The sequence below is a fragment of the Paramormyrops kingsleyae genome, chromosome 11 (assembly GCF_048594095.1).
Source record: "Paramormyrops kingsleyae isolate MSU_618 chromosome 11, PKINGS_0.4, whole genome shotgun sequence".
NCBI classification, from domain to species: domain Eukaryota; kingdom Metazoa; phylum Chordata; class Actinopteri; order Osteoglossiformes; family Mormyridae; genus Paramormyrops; species Paramormyrops kingsleyae.
In genome coordinates, this window is record NC_132807.1 from 25226429 (window position 1) to 25246120 (window position 19692).

The 19692-nt window shown below is 44.5% G+C and overlaps 1 protein-coding gene and 1 long non-coding RNA gene across 4 annotated transcripts; one reads left to right on the plus strand and one right to left on the minus strand.

The window, feature by feature from the left end:
• Nucleotides 1-890: 890 nt before the first annotated feature.
• On the minus strand, nt 891-2714 carry LOC111847977 (uncharacterized). The gene is made up of 3 exons (XR_002839198.1): nt 2346-2714; nt 1787-1930; nt 891-1020 (listed from the first exon to the last, which is right to left on the minus strand). It is a non-coding gene; the product is annotated as an uncharacterized lncRNA (long non-coding RNA).
• Nucleotides 2715-6132: 3418 nt separating this feature from the next.
• ighmbp2 (immunoglobulin mu DNA binding protein 2) lies at nt 6133-18047 on the plus strand. Of its 3 annotated transcripts, none has more exons than XM_023819718.2 (16): nt 6133-6568; nt 6805-6885; nt 7722-7891; nt 8401-8596; nt 8818-8915; nt 9476-9639; nt 10002-10202; nt 12253-12400; nt 12716-12890; nt 13335-13517; nt 13873-13991; nt 14299-14393; nt 14478-14601; nt 14894-15703; nt 15830-16011; nt 17764-18047. In XM_023819718.2, the coding sequence occupies exons 2-16, from the start codon at nt 6809-6811 to the stop codon at nt 17959-17961; spliced, it is 2940 nt and encodes a 979-aa protein (XP_023675486.2). In that variant the 5' UTR covers nt 6133-6568; nt 6805-6808; the 3' UTR covers nt 17962-18047. The 3 variants fall into 3 exon arrangements, with proteins under 3 accessions (XP_023675486.2, XP_023675485.2, XP_023675488.2); XM_023819717.2 differs by having other exon boundaries at nt 6133-6537; XM_023819720.2 differs by having other exon boundaries at nt 6517-6610.
• Nucleotides 18048-19692: the final 1645 nt, after the last annotated feature.

The following is a 19692-nucleotide window of genomic DNA, read 5'->3' on the forward strand; positions in this document are numbered from 1 at the left end:
AAGACAAATAGAAAGATTTTTTTTTGCTGTGGGACAATAAAAAATAATAAATTATTCGGTGACTCAGGTATACTAAGACACTTCAGTGATATCCAGACTTGCTACTTTTTCTTGCAGTTTTATAGTTATGAAATTTGCAAAGGACATTCAGAACAATCCTTTGCAAGGAAATATTTACATTATTTTGTGCACGCTTTGGGTCAGTTCATAAGAATCAGAACTCTGTGTGTGTGTGTGTGGGGGGGCTACCCACAGTTCCCCGGGGGTGCACAGAAAGAGCTGGCTCACCAAGCCTATGTTAAGGCTCTAAAATTGGAGTGGTTGTGCCAATACATCGAGCTGCAGGTGCCAGCCAGGCTTGGCGAGGCCTTGGCAGAGGCTGAGTGGGTCGAGACAATGCTGTCCTCTGCTAGAAAATCACTGATGTGCAGCTGATGCAGGTGACTGGAATGCACACAGCCATGAGGGGCAAAAGGCAGCTACGAGTCCAGCTGGCCAGATACACAGTGGGGCAGGAGGTCAGGCTTGCTGACATCTCCAAGCCCTGCATCATTGGTCTGGACTTGTTGCCCGGAGCAGCCCTTCCCCTTGGCGCTGATGTGGTGGCCCTCTGGTGCGACAGCAGCGACCAGCTGAGGAGGAGGGTACCTCCACAAGCACCTCCAACCAGCTGGCCAGAGAGCTGTTAAGTCCTGTTGAGGGTTCTCATTGAGCGCAAGCGCGAATATCGGCAGAGGTTCTTTGCAGCCTTTGTTGATTTTTGTAAATCACTTGACTCAGTTGATGGAGTTGCCCTGTGGAACATCCTGAAACTTTGCGGGATCTCCCCGAAGCTGCTGGACATCATAGCCGGCCTGTATACCGGTACAGTGAGTGCTGTGCAGAGTGAAGGGAGAACCTCTGTGTTCTTCGCAGTTGATTCTGGGGTTCGCCAGGGATGTGTTCTTGCTACTACTCTGTTCAGCGCTAGCGTGGACTGGGGGTTAAGCAGGGTCGTGGGGTCCAGCAGTTGTGGGGCATCTGTTGGTGAAGAAAGATTTATTGATTTTGACTTTGCCAACAATGCTGTGATCTTTGTGGGGTCACTGGAGGTTCTGGGCTCTGATCCAAAAAGTTGCCCCGATAAGCCAGTAACCCCGCTTCATAGTACAGGCCCCTGGTTTATATGGTTTGTAAATCACTGCACTCTATTTTTATTTACATTTTACCCAGCATCCCAACTTTTTTTGGAAACGGGTTGTACAGCTTTCACTTTGATGAAGGGTGCAGCCATCTTGAATTCTGAGGTCAGGGTTGCAGAGGTTCCTCTGACTTTCCGAGTAGGAATTCCCACTTCAAGGGGCGTTCATTTCCAACTAGGAACTCAAATTTCAACTGAGTTCAAATGGGATGCAGCATATAGTATCTGACTACTGCTATTTCAGTTACTTTATCACCCTAGTGGTGCCGGATGGTTTCCCCATTCTCTCCCTGACTTCCACCATGATCGTAATGTCTGGGCATCTTTACTACATTTCCTTACACCCTCTACTCCCCTCTCACGACCCTAAATGACCCTAGCATAAATTACCCACTTCTCTCAGCTCCCTGGATATTAATAAGGCTATATGTAACAGTGTAAGAGCATCTTGGGTCAAGTATGTACAGCAACAGGACCAACGAAACACAAAAACAATCAGATATATTGCGGGGGGTGGGGGGGGGGGGGGGCGGGGTTGCGGGACGTCAGGCAAATGTCAGCAGTGACATTTGGGTCTTCAGTTCTGATTTATCTGAACATACCGACCTCAGTATCCCCAGTTCACAGTGTGGATTCTCCAGTGCAGCACTGAGCAGCTTCCTGAATCCTGCAGGTCACTGTAACGCAGGTGCAACCCTCTGAGGTGAGCATCTGAGCCGATAGTGGAATCCAGAGCATCACAGCATTTGTCTGTCAGTTCACATCAAAAAAAACAAATTTATTTAATAATAATACTTTATAGTTTGCATGTTCTGAAACAGTCCAAAAGACAGGACCCAAAATGAACTGGAGACTCTAAACTGCCATAGTGTTTGTGGTGTCTCTGTGTGCACTGTGATTGATTAACATCCCATCATGCATTGTGCTCCATGTTTCCTGTGGAAATGGCAGTGATGCAATTAGTAGATGAATGGATGGATACAAATAGTAAAAAAGTATACATTTGAATTACACAACTTCCCACGACAGGTGTTATTTGAATTACACAACTTCCCATGACAGGTGTTATGTCAATGATTTAAGAAACCACAAATAATACATTTATTAACTAAAACAATGTTATAGGTGACATTGGAAACAATAAAGATATGACAGATGTACTGACCTCAGAGTCTCCAGTTTACAGTGGGGATTCCCCAACACTGCAGAGAACAGCTTCACTCCTGAATCTTTAAGGACATTATCACTCAGGTCCCACAGCTGAGAGCAGGCAGAGCTGTTAGTTGGAGCCAGAACCTTACAGCTGTTATTTTTGAGTCTATACTGATTCAGTCTGAAAAAATATGTTTTATTAATACGTATGAATATGGTCCTGTTACCCATGAAAATACTCCTTTCAAGTGGCAGATGCACTCATTACTTAATTAATGAAGTAATCCTCTAAGATGCCTGTCACAGCCAACAAGTTTATTTCACCAAAATGTTAAATCATACATATTTTGAACGACTGTCTCCACAGAACACTTACAGCACTGCTCTGGAGATTTTGATCATCAGCAGTAGATGTGAAAGTGCCAACTCTGATCTTGTGTATTTCGTCAGGTCAAACACATCCCGTATCAGCTGTGTTCCCCCTGATTATCTTCTTGATACATTTAACAGTTTCTTTTACGCTCTTTTATGCTCTCTGCTGGGATAAATTAGCTCTCTGTCTGTCTCAGTAGACCTCGTAGGAGACTTTGATTGGAGTCTAGAGAGATGCCAAAAAGAAAACGGAGGAAAAGATCGAGGTGTCCGTTTTGACTACATAAAGCCCTTTTTACTGCACTTTGGAGGAACTGACTAACTGAGGGTTCTGCAGCTTGCCTTCTGTTGAGATTCCTCCTGCCCGCTTGGTACTCATGAAATACAAACGCAGCCGCCAGAAAGTCCTGCACAGTCAGATGAACAAAGCTGTCTATTCTCCTCTGAGATACAGAATCTTCCTCTTTAAAGATTTGTGTGAACATCTGAGTACCCTGAAGCATTACTGACTTTAATGTCATACTCTTTCAAGTCTTCCTCATAAAATATCAAATGCTTCTTTTGCAGCTTCTGAAATGCCAATTGACTGATCATCAGAATGACTTTTTTTTTGTCAAATTCTGAATGCTCTTGTGGGTTTGCTTCATTGGACCCATTAATACTGTGATTTTTTTCTGATAAGGAAGTGTACATTTAGATGAAATTGACATTTTGATCCACACTAGAGCAAGAAAATAATTAGCTATGTATCAAACAAGGCTTTCAGTTACTCATGCCTGATGTCTGTTGAACCTTCGTTATTTAATGCGTTCGTGGTGTTGTCCTTGGGGGTCTCATTATACCTTACAGTTTTGTTTATGTAAGCCTCAAACGACTTAATCATGTTCAATCTGGAAATGGAAATGATTTATTTATATCCTTGGGGTTGCCAACTTTAATCATCTGGCTGACGTGAAATTTTGAATTCCAGACAAGTCTGCACATGCATTTACATTTACATGTATGTAACAGTTTTATTACCTTGTAAATAGTCTGTAAACTGCCCCAATGCTTTTGATGTAGCAAATTTTAGGTTTATAATGGAGTAGTATAGATTTGCCGTAAGATTTCTTGTGTCTCATCGGATGCATGAGTCTGTCACGATCCTGGGAGTTTCTGGCACGGGGGGGGGTTTGGCGTGGTGCAGGCAGGAAAAGGTGGACAATCCACTGGCGGCTCACAGGAACACAGAGGTTTATTAAGAGAAACTGAAAACACTGGGAACACTACAAAAACAGACCACTAGGGGTCAAAAAGCAAAACAGGGAAAACAAAGACTAACTAAAAAAAGGTCAAGGGAACAAGGCCTTGGAACAGGGCAACACAAGGAGCAAGCAGACAGGGAACAAAGTACAGAAATTAAATAACACAGGATAACTTCTAACACTCTGAAACATCTTCGGAAATACAATGACCCACCAAGGAACTGGGGCCTGTTTCACGAAGCAGGATTTCTTGCTTAACCGGATAACTTGTCAGATTTAAGGTAGTCTGGGCTAAATAGACTTTATTTTCATCCTCTTACATTTGGCCAAGGCTACCTTAAATCCTACAAGTTATCCTGCCAAGCAAGAAATCCTGCTTTGTGAAACAGGCCCCTGAACCGAGACAGGAACCTAAATACACAACCGAACCGGGTAGCAACACAGGAGGAGTGAGACATGAAACAACTAACCAATCAGGGAGGGTGCAGGGCGACGAGAAATCAGGTAACACACAAGGACTGGTACAAGAAAACAGGCAACAGGTGAAACTAATAATTAAATCAAGGAACTGGGAGATCAAACAGGGAAACTAAGAAACTGACAGAGAAACAAGGAATCAGAATTTAACACTGGGGAATAACAAAGACGGGTAAAACACAACAAAGGGCACAAAGCAGAAAACCAAAACTGGATACAAGTCACAAAACACAGTAACTAAAAAACTGATACAAATGAAATACTAGGGAACAAAATCTAAAAAAAAAAAAAACATAAAAACAGAGGAGGCAGGATCTTAACACTACAGAGAGGTTTACAGGTAGCCACACACTCAGCTCATGGGGAGAAGGGGAAACACACTAAAGACTGACAACGGGGAGGACAGAATGGCCAGTGACACCTGGGTGCTGACCAAGGGCATAACTTTGGGTGGAACATTGGGGGGGTTGAGGTCTCCACCCATTACGAGGGAAACATGGTTATTTGGGTCGGTTGTATTAGCTGGTTTTGATTTATTGGGGGGGGCTACAACCCCCCCATCCCCCCCGTAATTTACGCCCATGGTACTGACCCTGACAGAACTGGCAAACCAGCATTCTCATTATGATTGATTTAAATATATCTTTGATATACTGCATATATAAATGTTTTCAATATATCTGAGCATAAATCAAGTCCAAGACAGTGTAAAACCAAAAAAAAATCACACTACTAAGTTGGCAATGATGTTTGTCCAGTTTACACGAACCGCAGATGACGATTCAGTAATATAATGTAGGGATCAAACGACAACACAGGACTAATTGAGACGGGAGACGTATGACTGAAAAAATGGCACTGATATGAAATGTGATTTATATTTTCAAAATGACTTCCTACATTGGCACAATTGCCTGGCATCTCCAGGATGTCTTTGTGTGTGAGTAGAGTTTTGTTATTTTATTTCCTTGTCACAAGCGTTTCCGTAAGAAAACATCCCAAAGACTTGGGGTTTGGCAAATCGATGTCTCATTGTGTGTATGACTTGAGTTATGCAATGACATGGCTTCCCCTCCTGGATGTTTCTCCCACTCCCTTTATTGGATATAAGACCGTAAGCTGGATCCTGTCCCTGTACCCCCTCGCTGGGAAGCTACGGGTGCAAGGCATTTTGGTAAGATATTAAATTAAATATACATATTATTTTAAGCAATATGATTTCAATTTTGAATAATTATATAATGCCTGAGAATTTCTTTTAGTTTTACTCTAGTTCACTTAACTGAACTTATAGTTCATGCAGTAATTTCAGTTTAGAACAAATAAAATTTGCAGAACCGATTTAGAACCTATCAGGAAATCATAATTTACAGTTAACCTTATCTCCATTATCGGTCGTTTAATTTTCGCCCAAATATAGCCTACTCCAGTTTCATAGCACCACCTAGTGGACAAATAGGCTTATGCATAGTATTATTATTGTCAGCGTTAGTTTCAAATGTTATCTAACGAGTTACAGCTTCTGAATTTGTCTCAATATTTCGACAAAAGATGTTTTTATTATGTACACTGTACTTGAAAATATAAGTGAAATTATGTGATGTTCATTAGTTGTTTTATAGACTTGTAATTCATATCTATACACCATAAAAAGTTTTTTTGTCGGTGTTTAGTGCGATTTAGATTGTTAGCATTCAAGCGTGTGTGTCGATGAAAAGTTTGGCCATTATTATTACTTACCTACTTGTTTTGAATTGGCCATCAAATAAAGTACTTTTGAATTTAATTGAATTGAATGTTTGACATATCGAATCAATGATGTAACATTATTAGATATGTATATAACACTACGCAATAGTTGCATAATAGCAGGAGGCGAATCATTTCGACAACAAATGATTACACTGAAGTCTATAAATCATACTTTTTTATCGCAATAATACCAGCTGTACCTTATGTGTTTACAAAATGTGTGAATAATGGTATTTAGTTGGAGAAAATACCTAAGTTCGGAGAATAGCTTCGGATATATTTTGGAGGCGGAACTCTGTCGCTATTCGCCAAACGCTGGTCCGGAACAATAACAGCCGGACACCGTCTTCCGGTGTTTAGGTAACTTGCTTGAGAAGTGCAAATGCAGATAGTACGTTATATTAACTCGGTGTCGGTTAGATATACAGTTTACGTAAGCGTTCTACACTTGAGACACCATTTAAATAATTCTGTTGTGACTGTAGATAACACATCAGTGATGACACCTGAATCTCTTCTGTACTTTGTATAACTGTCTTGTAGACTGTTCATTGTCGTGTATACAGCACAGTGTCTATTCTGGTGACTGGTTCAGTAATTTGGTGTTTTATGAAATTGTGCCTTTAGCGACATGGAAGTTGAAAGTTTTGTCTCCAAATCGCTGGAGCTGCTACGGGAAGAAAGAGAGGCCGAATTGGCAGAAACTCGGTACTGTGCAGTTCTCCTGTGTCGTATAAATGAAATGTATCAGAATAAAGCAATTTAATGCATGTGAAAATTTATGTATTCTGGCGCGAATTAGTGCTGTTACCACTCGTATAGCCAAATTCAATGCTTGTATATGCTAACTGGTATTAAATATAACCCAGCACAGACGTTATATCAGTGTAAGTATAGTGCTCGTATGTTTTACCCGTAAGACTCACGTTTTTTTCTTTGCTGCTATCACGACTGTGGGATGTACATGTCACGGATTGTGATGTGATTAAACCACACAGAAAATATTTTAATTCAGAAATGATCTGCTATGGAGGCTTATCTCACTACAGATTAAAATGTATATACCACCATCTTTAGCCTCCCTGCATTAATTTACGGGTTACGAACGAATACCCCGGTGGGTCTCTCCTGCGACGCCAGGTAGTAATGTTATTCTGCGGCACCGCTGTCATTTGTGCCTAAAATGGCCGAGACAAGTCGTACAGATGCGAAACTTCTTTTTGTCAAAGTTTACAGATCAGTGGAGCTTTCAGTATGATTGTATCGAGAAATCAAAACCATGCGATAGTTATGCGTTTTGTCGGCGAACCTGTTTAACTTAAAGTGTCCTTTTGTAGTAGCACCTTAATAATAATAATAGTAAAAGCAAAGATTTGAGCATGAAGTCTTTTTTATGGCTCACCAGTTTTCACCTAAATGTACAAGCTTTCTATCATCTGACTCCTTGTTTTCACTGCAGTTAAGTTGACGTGCATATGCTAGTATTAACAACAGTGACAGCTCTTGCAGTAATTAGCTTTAATTTGTGTATTTTTTTTCTGAAGGTCATTGCAGGAGAATGCCTCTCTTAAAGATTTACAACGCAAAGGCGTTTGTCTACTGAAGCTGCATGTAGCCAGTGAAAGGACCAGCTTGTACGGACGCCTCCTTGTAGTGTTTGAACCGCGAAAGCACGTGGCCAGTTCCACCTTGCCGAGCAACAGCTTCAGCCCTGGTAAGACCAGATTACATGAAAGCACATGATGCATATAAATGCTAGAACTATATGATATAAAGTTCTGGGAACAAGCTGGGTATCTTGCTATTACTTTTTGATCCAGCTCATCCCAAACTACACTACCAGACAAAAGTTTTTGCACGCAGTAAGGTTTTCTATATTTGCATGTTACTCGCTTAACATTTACTAAAAATACACTCAGTATTCATTGCTAACAAATAAATTTGCAGTATGTTCACCATCGGAGTACCTTTATTATCAAGAAAATATCTCTGATTCATCCAAGTAATCTCTACTGGCAGTTATAACAGCAGAGAAAATTTATGGCATTGTTTCTACAAGGGACATTAAATACTGCTCTGTTTCATGGGATGAAGCAGTTAACTATCGCATTTAAAGTTTAAAGGACAGCCTAGAATATGACTGCCATCACCACTCAACCAGTTAACAGGATGTCAGACATGCTCTCAGTGTCTTCATAGTGTCTCTTTCAATCTTTTCATTAGGAGACATCGTGGGCGTGTACGACACGGCCGGAATCAGTGCGGCCTCGCAGCTGGGCACGGGGGTGGTGACGCGCGTGACCCAGTCGGCTGTATCTGTGGCGTTTGACGAGTCTCATGATGGCCTTGGTTTGGATGGGGAAGCTCTTTACAATCTCCTGAAACTAGCCAATGACGTTACCTACAAGCGCCTGAAAAAGTGTGTTGCTTCTTTGTGCACAGATTTTACTTAGGGGGTCGTGTGCTTATTGATGCAAGTAAACACTGAAAATTAGGCTCTTGATCTGTCATTTTCTGTAATAGTACTTAGGCAGTTTTTTCCCTTTGTGGAAAGTCTTTGAGTAGCACTGTCTTACCAGTCATTAGCCTTGCATGTCCTGCATTGATGATTTCTAATACAATTTCTTGCACTGCCTATAGTGCCCTGACCGCCCTCAACAACTACCGTGCTGGTGTAGCTTCCAGTCTCATAAATTTATTTTTTGGCTCTTCTCAACCAGGAACCCCTCTACAGTCAAGTAAGATTTCCTTTCTTAATTTGTTTTTCATTGATTATTTTATTATTATTGAAATATCTCTGTAGCATTGTCGCTGTACCCATGATCAACTAGAATTTTTTTTCTAAATATTGTGCTAAATAAATAGATGAATGTCAGTTGCTTTGGGGAAAAAGGTGTCTTGTAAAAGCATGATTATATTTCTATGTATATTAGATATAGGTCATTCCATTTTAATTCAACAAATGGCCTTTTTGATTTTGATGAAATTTGGCATGCAAATTACACCTACCTACCAGAGCTCAGAATTGTTTTTTGAGTTTTCCAACAAGCCTTCCAAGTACCGGTAATACTAAAAATATTATAGCTAATAAGAAAACATTATTATCATTTTTTACCCACTGTGAATAAAAGGCACTATATCCCAAAGGGATTTTTTAATAAACAAAGTCAGTCTTCAGTCTCCTCAACCATCAGGCATTCTGGGAGTGGGATTATTTTGCATGTGCTTATGGGTTCTATTTTCTGATTGGTTTCCTTTTGTTTTCTGTTTTCTGATTGGCTTCCTTTTTTATTTTCAGGTGATGTGGAGTTCTTCAACCCTGATTTGGACGAGTCCCAGAGGGAAGCTGTGTCCTTCGCTCTGTCCCAGCGGGAAGTCGCCATCATCCACGGGCCCCCTGGAACAGGGAAGACCACCACCGTGGTGGAGATTATCCTGCAAGCTGTTCGACGTGGGCTGAAGGTGAACAGGAAATTTGTCTCCATGGGAATGTGACTCCTTTTTGCTGTTGCTTTATTTAATGAAAAAAAAAGAAGAAAAAAAAACAATTGTTTTTATTGGTGGGTTAGCCAACTTACAGCAGCGACCATGGTTTGAAGGAAATAACTGGACTGCAGATCCCAGGAGATACATTGTCATTTTTCTAATATCAAGCCAAAATTGCTTAGTTGACTGTTGTGATGTTAATGCATAATGCTACACCAATTCTCTAGTATTTGTTCAAAGCTAACAATGCTAATTAGCTACTGCAATGTTTGTGGCTAACTTAGGTTTAGCTGTCCTTTACTACATTTGCTTAGCGCTAATCCCGGGTTTTCCCACAGGTCCTCTGCTGTGCTCCGTCTAACGTGGCTGTTGACAACCTGCTGGAGAGGCTGGTAGGGGGCAAGGCGCGGGTGCTGCGTCTGGGTCACCCCGCACGCCTGCTGGAGGCAGCGCATAAGCACTCCCTGGAGGCTGCGCTGGCCCACGGCGATGGCGCCTCCATCGTCGCCGACATCCGCAGCGACATCGACAAGGCCTTGGTACGTGCGCCGCCCCGTCGGGCTCCTTGGAAGCTGTAGACAACAAGCCATATGTTAGTGTTCTTTATGCTCACTGGCTGCTGTTACATGAATCGCTGGTAAATAACCTGAGGTTAGTTTATGGACAGTGCATATGTAACGTAACGTACGGGTGATCTTATGCACACACACACACACACACACACACATATGTTTGTATTCATATCTTTGTGGGGACCGTCCATTTTTTTCTATGGTAAAAATCATAATCACAGCAATGACAACTGTAGCCCCCTACCCAGCCCTAACCATAACTATAAGTAACCAAACAAAATACAAGAGTTATGACATTTTTAGTTTTTTGATTGCAGTCACAGATTTGTTTTAAAATTGAGTTTTCTCTTGTGGGGACCAAAAAAATGGTCCCCGCAATATCAAAATAACAGGTTTTTATCTTATTGTGGAGACATTTGGTCCCCACAATGTATAACCCACACACACACACCATGTCATAAAAGTCGAAGGCCTCCTGTTCTCATGTCTCCCCGGAGTCTGAATGAAGCCAGTTGGCCCATTTTCCTGAAGGACCTGGACGTGCTGGTCCTGCAGACCCTCTCAGTGGAGTCTGGCCGTCAGCGTTCCTGCCTGAGGTCTGTCAGCAGGTTGTCACACCCTGTCAGGCCAGTCAGTGGCCTGTAGGGAAACGCCCTGTGGATTCAGCATCAAATTCGGACCATAACGTTTCTGCCTGTGGAGCAGAGGACACTATGTGCCCGTCTCATCTGTCTGCTTTTTGAACTGAAAAAGGCAACAGGCATATCATAAAAAAGCGTTAAAAAACTCCATGAGGCGATGTTATGATTCTGTGTTCATGACTGTTCTTAATTGCTATACACAAAGTTACAAACATAGCCGCTACAAAGAGTGGAGATCTTTGGTACTGACAGAAAACATTTTTTGTTTGGCTTAGTTTCGCCTGCGTTTGTTGCCTTTATTTGGATGTTTTTATTGAGTTTAATCGTATCAGGTCCCAGTTTACTCACTTCTGTCTGAAACCCGATGGGAAGTGACAGGAGTCGTCACGGAAGAGCTGTACAGTGTTAAACTCCGAGTAAACAAACTCTCTTTCCCACCACTATGACTCACTACATGTGTTGCTTGCAGCAAAATGGACCCTGGGAAATTTTATTTTGAGATAATTATATCTTCTTATTGCCTGAACATTTATCCAGTGAGAACATAGAATTATGACATTGCATCATTGAGCACAGACAGAGTTTTGCAGTCCAGACATCAACGCATTACGGGGCGTTCTGGCAAGTTTAAAATATCCCAGCCGCACAGGAAGTGGCTTTAGCCATTGGAATGGCTGATTAACATAGAACAGACACGATACGTTAGCCCAGGATTGTGGCTTTGTTAACTTACATCCATCTGCTTGACGGGGAAGGTACAGTTTATTGGGTTACCTTTGATTGGAAATATATAAAAAAAAAATTTTTTTTGCGGGGGGGGGGGAGCTTGGAGGGCACATCTCCCTTCTGCTAAGGGTGGGATTTGAACTGGTGACCTTCTGATCACAGGCATGGAAGCCGAACCTGTTGAGCCACACAGCCACCCATAGCTCCCTTGGCTTCTGGTAATCATCCCACAGGCATGTGAAGTGTGGCGGCTCCGAACCTCCGGAATCGTCGGCCCAGTCTGAGAATTTGTTTAACTTTTGGACACATTTGGTCCTCTGGTCTTGGACAGATTTAGCACTTAAATTCGTGGCCTGACACTGTTTCTGTAATACGGGGGTGTGAGATGCCACCCTGGGTGTTATGCCAAGAAGGCTGCCATTAGTCGCATAATTCAGCACGCTATAATTTGCATCTTGTAGGGGGTGCAGGCAGAGAGCAGCGCAGTCGTCGCCTCCGCCTGGTTGCTCCTCCATGTCGGGTTTTTGCACTTTCACCATGCAGATGTGGCTGATGGGACAACGTCGTCCCAACCCTGTCACAAACACCAAAGCTGTCATTTTTTCCTTATTTGTCTATTCTGGTCTGTTTCTTTTTCTGTCTTGATGAAGGCGAAGATGAAGAGGGTGCGTGACAAAGGCGAGCGGAGTCAGCTTAGGGCGGAGGTGCGGGAGCTGCGGAGGGAACTGGCTGGCAGGGAGGAGGCAGCCATGAGGCAGACCCTCAAAGGCGCCGATGTGATGCTGGCCACCAACACGGGTGAGCTGCAGATGCACTAGAGACCCCATCTCACATTCACGCTCTCCTACATGGCAGGTCATGCACTTGGATATTAGAAGAAACCACTTTCTTTAGCGTTTTGGTATAGATCCTTAATGACTGCGCCCCCTACTGACCTGTCCCTGTAAAATCACTTTCTTGCAGAATCTGGTTTATTATACGTGTGACATCTAAACTGACAGAATGAGCACTGTAGTTGCAGACGGCAGTTCTGTGTGACAGTCAGGCCCAAGGTCACATGTCCTGCTTTGTCACACGATGATGACGACATAAATGCTGTTCCACCCTCGCCAGGGGCCAGCGACGACGGGCCACTGAAGGTCCTGCCCGCTGAACACTTTGACCTGCTGGTGATCGACGAATGCGGCCAGGCGCTGGAGGGCAGCTGCTGGATCCCCCTGCTCAGAGCCCGTCGCTGCGTCTTGGCCGGAGACCACCAGCAGCTCCCGCCCGTGGTCAAGTCACCCGCGTAAGGCCCCGCCGGCCCCTAAGCTGTCCTTGCACCGCCGGGGTTAGTCATCTGCCCTTGCAAAGAAAGCTCGATGCGTTGATTCTGTCTAACCAACAATCATATCTGTGACCCCTTGACCCACGGGAATCTGTGGATAGATTATCAAGGAGTAATAGTAAAGATAGTACTTGGGTGGTCGGAGTTGACATAGGCGAGGTGTGTAGCTCTGCAGGCTTGGCCTTTGTGCCTGTGATCGGAAGATCAGTGGTTCAGATCCCAAGGTCAGCAGAGTGGTGTCACCGTTGGGCCCGTAAGGAAGGTCTTTAACCCCAGTTGCTCTGGGGACTGACTGACTCCGTTTTCATAATTGTACATTGCTTTGGATAGGAGCTAAATATGTAAATGTACTGTATGTGTAGGTAGGTTGACCCATGCGTCGCTCCCATGCCTCGTCTCCCTCAGGGCGGCCTCCAAGGGCCTGGGCCTGAGCCTGATGGAGAGGCTCATCCAGGCGCTGGGCGGCGGTGTGGTGCGAATGCTGACCGTGCAGTACCGCATGAACGCCGGCATCATGCGCTGGGCCTCCGAGCAGATGTACCAGGGCAGGCTGTCTGCTCACGGCTCCGTGGAGGGGCACCTGCTCAGGTGGGCGTGGCCCGGGGGCTGATCCTGGCACTACGGGTCGTATTGGAGGCCCTGACCTGGACCTTGTTACTATGGAGGCAAATGTTCATTTGGAATGACCAGTATTTCATGAATTATTAATAATGTATTACTGATTCCTCCCATAGATTAATGCAGCTTGATGGAAACTCAATCAATGAACGCCTTCTGCTAATATCCAGAACACAATCATTCACTTCCTAGTTAAAATAATGCCAGAGCAGATCAGACTGGTCTGTTTTAATAGCAGGCTGGATTGGAGTGCACTGCGTTTGGGCCAGGAAATGGGTTTGGTCTGACGGCAGCTTTGTCGCGTGCATCTCCTCTTGCTTCCCAGAGATCTGGCAGGAGTGTCCAGCGCGGAGGAGACGGACACTCCCCTCTTTCTGATCGACACGGCAGGCTGTGGCCTCTGTGAGATGGAGGCCGCAGATGAGCAGTCCCGAGGCAATGAAGGTGACCGGCCACGTCCAGGCCCCCTGGTGGTTGAAAAGTGAAACTGTCATTGTAATATCAGTGATGTCTCATTGACATGTCAGAAATCGGGTGTGGGTGGGATTGATGAACCCAGTTTTATCATCGTTTCTGTAATGTAATAAGGCTTTAAATGACTTGTACTGTCATACACAGGAAGACTCTCTAGCTCCTTCTTTGGCAGAGACCACATGCTGCACATTTTGAGCTGTACTGTAGGAATGATGAAGCACTGCTTATGGAGCGCAGTTGCTGTTCAGTCACGAGAGAGTTATGTCATTGGCGACAGGTGAAGCAGACGTGGTGGCGATGCACGTGGAAGCACTGACCAAGGCAGGAGTGAAGGCCAGGGACATAGCCGTCATTGCACCTTATAACCTGCAGGTGGAGCACTCAAGCAGCCACGCAGTTTACATTTTGCCGTCTCGTGTTTTTCTGCACTGAGACGCGCTTTTCTTTCCTCCAAAGGTGGAACTTCTTAGGCAGAGACTCTCGCAGAAACATCCTGAGCTGGAGATCAAGTCTGTGGATGGCTTCCAGGGCAGAGAGAAGGAGGCTGTGGTGCTGTCATTGGTCAGATCTAACAGGAAAGGTAGGATAGAATTGTTCCTGGGGACTGCCTTCAACGGTTCAATCGAACAAGTATAAATCCAGGCTGTTACCCTGGATAAAATGAACAGGCCTGGTGTCGGCTTTGACCGTCAGATGCATTCTGTGGTCCTCTGCAACTTGTCAGTCCAACATAATGGACAGATGTGCGATTCTAACCGATTATCATCTGGTTTTCTTATCATAGATATTCTATCAACCTTAATACAGTCATTAAGCTAGGGAGCTCTCTCCAGCAATTGTTCATTCTATTTCTATTTTTTTGGTCTCTTCAGGAGAAGTGGGCTTCCTGGCTGAGGACAGGAGGATCAACGTGGCGGTGACCCGCGCTCGGCGCCACCTGGCGGTGGTGTGCGACTCGCAGACGGTGCGGCACCATGCCTTCCTGCGCTCGCTCGTGGATTACTTAGCGGAGCACGGGGAGGTCCGGACGGCTTTCGAGTACCTGGAGCATGCCGTGCCGCAGAACTACAGCCGGGACCAGGAGACTGGTCGGAATAAGGAGGCCCGGACGCAGGGAAAGAAGAGGGAGACGGAGAGGAGGAAAGTGTCTGAGAAGAGGAGCCCGGCAGTGGATAGACCACCGGCCTCCTGCACTGGAAGCGACAGGGTCTCCCATCCCACCCTGGAGGGGCAAACAAAGATCCGTGAAGAAGAACTCAAAGAGCAGCTCCTGGGCTTCATGGAGGACCCAGAGAGGAGCCGCCTGGACTTCCCCGCATCACTAAGTGCCCGTGATCGCCTGCTGGTGCATCAGATTGCAGAGGAGCTGGGCCTGAGCCACAAGAGTGCGGGCACGGGCAGGGAGCGGCGTATCACCGTCACCCGGGCGACCCACAAGGAGAAGGAGGAGGAGGAGGAGGAGGCTCCAGCAGAGGTCACACCCCCAGAACCACCGCAGGCTGACCCCGAGGAGCATCTTCAGGAGGAGACCCGGGCAGCCATCCAGGTTGACCTGAAGACCCTGCACCTGGAGCGCATGAAGCGAGAGCAGGCCAAGAGGGAGGAGAAGGCCAAGCAGCGGAAGGATCCCGAAGTAGCAGCTCAGAGTAAAACCTGTAAGAAGGCCAAGCATGCAAACAAAGGTAATTTGTTCATTGGGTCAGAGCTGTTCTGGACAGGAATGGGATGTAAACTGTGTAGTTTCATAGACTTAGAGGTTATGTGGTGTAATGAGCTTGAGGCTAACGATGTTTCTCCCCCCCCCCAAGGAAAGAGCAGCATCAAAACAGTGGTGCCCCCCGACGAGGACGACTTTGACGCGCTCATCGACGCTGTGGTGAAGGCTGAGAGCGTCTGTGGCTTCGGGAAGTGCAAAGCCGGCGTGCAGACCCTGGGCCAGCTCTGCCCCTTCTGCAACAGGCTCTACTGCCTGAGTCATCACATCCCAGAGGTAGGCAGGGGTAAAAGTAGTTTTCATTTCTTGCCGGTACTACAATCTTTTAATCACTTTATCGTTTTATATCTCTCTTCACCACAAAAGAGGAACACATTTTTATCGAGAGGATTCTTCACACCAAACGCCCTGCCAAAATTCGACAGAGCGCAAATAAAAGACCTGTCTGCAGCAGACGCGTGCAAGTGCACCACAGACTAATAGCTATTTCGAGTAGCTTAAACGCTATTCTCTTCATCGAATGCATGTCTCAAACTAAATTTTGTGGGTAGATGTGTTTTCAACTTAAACAGCGGACGTTACTCATTGTAAATGTGTGTTTTTTAGACCGCATAGACCCTTATAAATCTTATAACGGTACGTCGTACCGGAGCGTACCGGCTTACTTTCACCCCTGGAGGTAGGGGCCGCGCCCAGGAGCTCGGGGGTCCATGCTTGTTATGACCCCTGGGCTAAGTCGGGCGACAGTAACATGTGGTGTGGGTCAGCAACAACCCTTCCGTAAGCGACAGCACACCGGGATTGGTCCAAGCAGCAGAGGTCTATTTCGTTTTTCCGGAAACACTGGTTTGGTACTAATGGAAAAGTGAAAAAAAGGGGGGGAAAAGCAAGGACTGGTACATGCCATACAGGCACGTAACACCCCTCCCCCCCGTGAACAAACAGATGCTAGTTTGCAGACACACAGAACTCCAAACCTCAAACTCCTGATAGAGCATCAACAACCACAATATCAGAAACTGATAACGTAGAAATATGCTAAATACCTCATGCTCAGTCATCTGTTGGTACAACTAGCCGTGCATGCGAGTCGTCTGGTAGTGAGTGCTCAGACGTTCCTTTTGTTTTCAGTAGGTAGTGGGTAGAGTAGTGGATGATGCCCAGTGTGGTAGTGGGTGGTTAGAGGTGGGCGATAAATCGATTAATTCGAATTTACAGTTCAGGACGATGTGGTTTTATGAAAATCGATTTTATTACTTGTTGTACACGCGAGCGCCAAAAGCGGAACTAATGCAACGCACCGTTCTTCATGGGTACATTAGCGCGGGGCACCCAGACACTGTAGCGGATTCAGAAACAACACGGCAATTAAATGGTTCGGTTTTGCGCCTTCGGACACAGAGCAAACAAGTCCTCGTTGCAAAGTCTGTTTAAAAACTGTTGCAACCAAAGGAAGCAGCACGACAAATTTATTCCAGCACCTAAAGCAGAGGCACACAGCGGAGTGGGAGAAGTGCAGCTCCTAGAGAAATGAAAATACCCTCGGCAGCAGCACAACATCCAAAGTTAAACAAGCAACCGTCCCTGACACGTTTTCGGACTGTATGCCATATGATAAGAATGGGGCACGGTGGAAGCCGGTAACAAACGCTGTCGCGATGTATATTGAAATTGACATGGTGCCCATACATACTGTGGAAAAGCCGGGATTCATTAACATGCTAGAAGTTTTTACAAGTTTCTAAAAGTGTTTACAATGGCGTGGTCTGCCATCTCATTTACAAGCATCTTTTTTGGCTTGTCAAATTGCACTTTAACTCTAAAGTTAAAATAAAATAAAAAAAAAGTTAAAACTTGTTTTGAAGCATTTATTTGTCCTCTGTAGTTTGATTTTCAGTAGGGGAGGGGAAAATCGATTAAAATCGAAAATCAGATTTATTGTGAAAAAAATCTGAGATTTTATTTTTAGGACATATCGCCCAGCTCTAGTGGGCGGTGGTGGTTTGAGTGATTCCCCCTGTCACACAGGTGCATGGCTGCGGGGGCCAGGCCAAGGCTGAGACCCGGAGGAGAATAAGCAGAGAAGGGGTTCTGTATGCGGGCAGCGGCCCGAAGGACAAATCCATGGAGCCCAGCAAAAAGGCCTACCTCCAGAGGAAACTGGACTCCAAGCTGAAAGACCTCGCAAATCAGCGGAAAACCAAGCCAAGAGAAAAGGAGCAATGAATTATTTATTCTAAATGATGTGAAAATAATGATAATGGTGATCAAGTAAGAAAAAATATCTGAAATAAATATATCTACTATACAGACTTATGTAGTATGATGCTGTCTGTCCCCTACCTAAATCTGGCTGATGGTCAGTACTGCATTGCATATTGGACACTTTATATACAAATTCTATTCGCTATACATTTACAGTTGTGTGTGTCCTTGAATAATTATGTACTAATTGATTTGCAGATTTCAGGCAGTATTGGCTCTTTGGCTTTTTTCTGTATTTTTTTCTCCGTTGAAGCTGCAAAGGTCCCCTGGATGAAGCCTTCGAGTGGCCGTTGCTTCCCTGAGCTGATGCCGTTTGTGTTTCTCGTTCCAAAAGACGCAGTCTTACTCCCCAGCATCAGCAAAATAATTAGCTGAAATATTCTGCAATTATCACAGAATTTGTATTATGCCAATGACAAAGCGCAGCATAACCAGATATTAAGATAAAAATGCATCGTTAAAATGAAGTGAAATGTGGTTGGTATGTAAAGATGAATATTGATGAAGAAGATTCTTAACAGTCATGCACTGTCCTCTTCAATCAATGTGCTCCAGTCTCCAGTGAAAGATCTTAACTTATGATTTTTCCATGTTCCCGTCCAAATTAGGAATAATTGCTAGTACTTTCAAATATCTGATAGTATTTTTGAGAATCTTTGATCTGGACCTTAGAAGTGATCACCGTATCTCCTTAACATTTGAATTTGGCCTTTGAATTTGCATCCATTCGTTTTCCACGGCGACTTATCCAGTGTTCACGAAGCAAGGTTCTGTCCCAGGAAGTTTAGGCCATGAAGTTGGGGACACTGCACAGGATGCCCAACCAGGAGAAGCTCTTAGCACAGTGTTTCCCAAGCCGGTCCTTGGGGTCCCCCAGAGAGCCCACATTTCTGCTCGCTCCCAGTTCCCAGTAGTTGGGTGGGAGCAAAAATGAGGAGTGCAGACAGCTCTTCCATTGTGTTAAAGAAGTGCATTTAGACGTCTTAACCTGGATCCATCGCCACCTTCATCTTGTCAGGATAATCAGCAGCCCAAATGCATCTCGGCAGGGCCCAGTGCTGCACAGATAGCACTGTGAGCTACAGCTGATCAATACCTGCAACTGAGGAAAGATTAATGACAGGGGGTGCTGTCTGTGTATACCAGGATTCAACCATAGCTTCTGGTGTTCCTCTCTAAAGGGGCAATAGCACAGATTGTGGGTGGAATTAGGAGTTATCCCTGAGATAAACAAACAAACAAAATAGACCTAATAATATCCATAGGCCATGACTAAAGACTGTCTTTTCTTTCTGTATTCCATGGGATATAAATATATTTTCCATGCAATTGCCTCCACCAGCTACCTGTATCCAAACATACTATTTTAATTCTCCAGAACTATTTATTGATTTCCTTTTCCATTCCTTATTGTAGCTCTAGTTACCAATAATAAGAGTGAACCCTTTTTTCTTCAGATATGTTGATGCATTTATGTAATTAGTTGTATTGCTGTATGAATTTCCACTATGCGGGCAGACAGGTGTGTTTCCTTGTATCAATACCATCTGAATCCCATGGCTAGGTATCCACAGACACATGATATTACTAAACTAATAGTACGTCATGCTGTTATTAAAGCAGTGATTACCATCTATTCTGACTGACAGGTAGTGAAAGCAGCGAAAACTGTCTAGCACCATTTTCAAGATA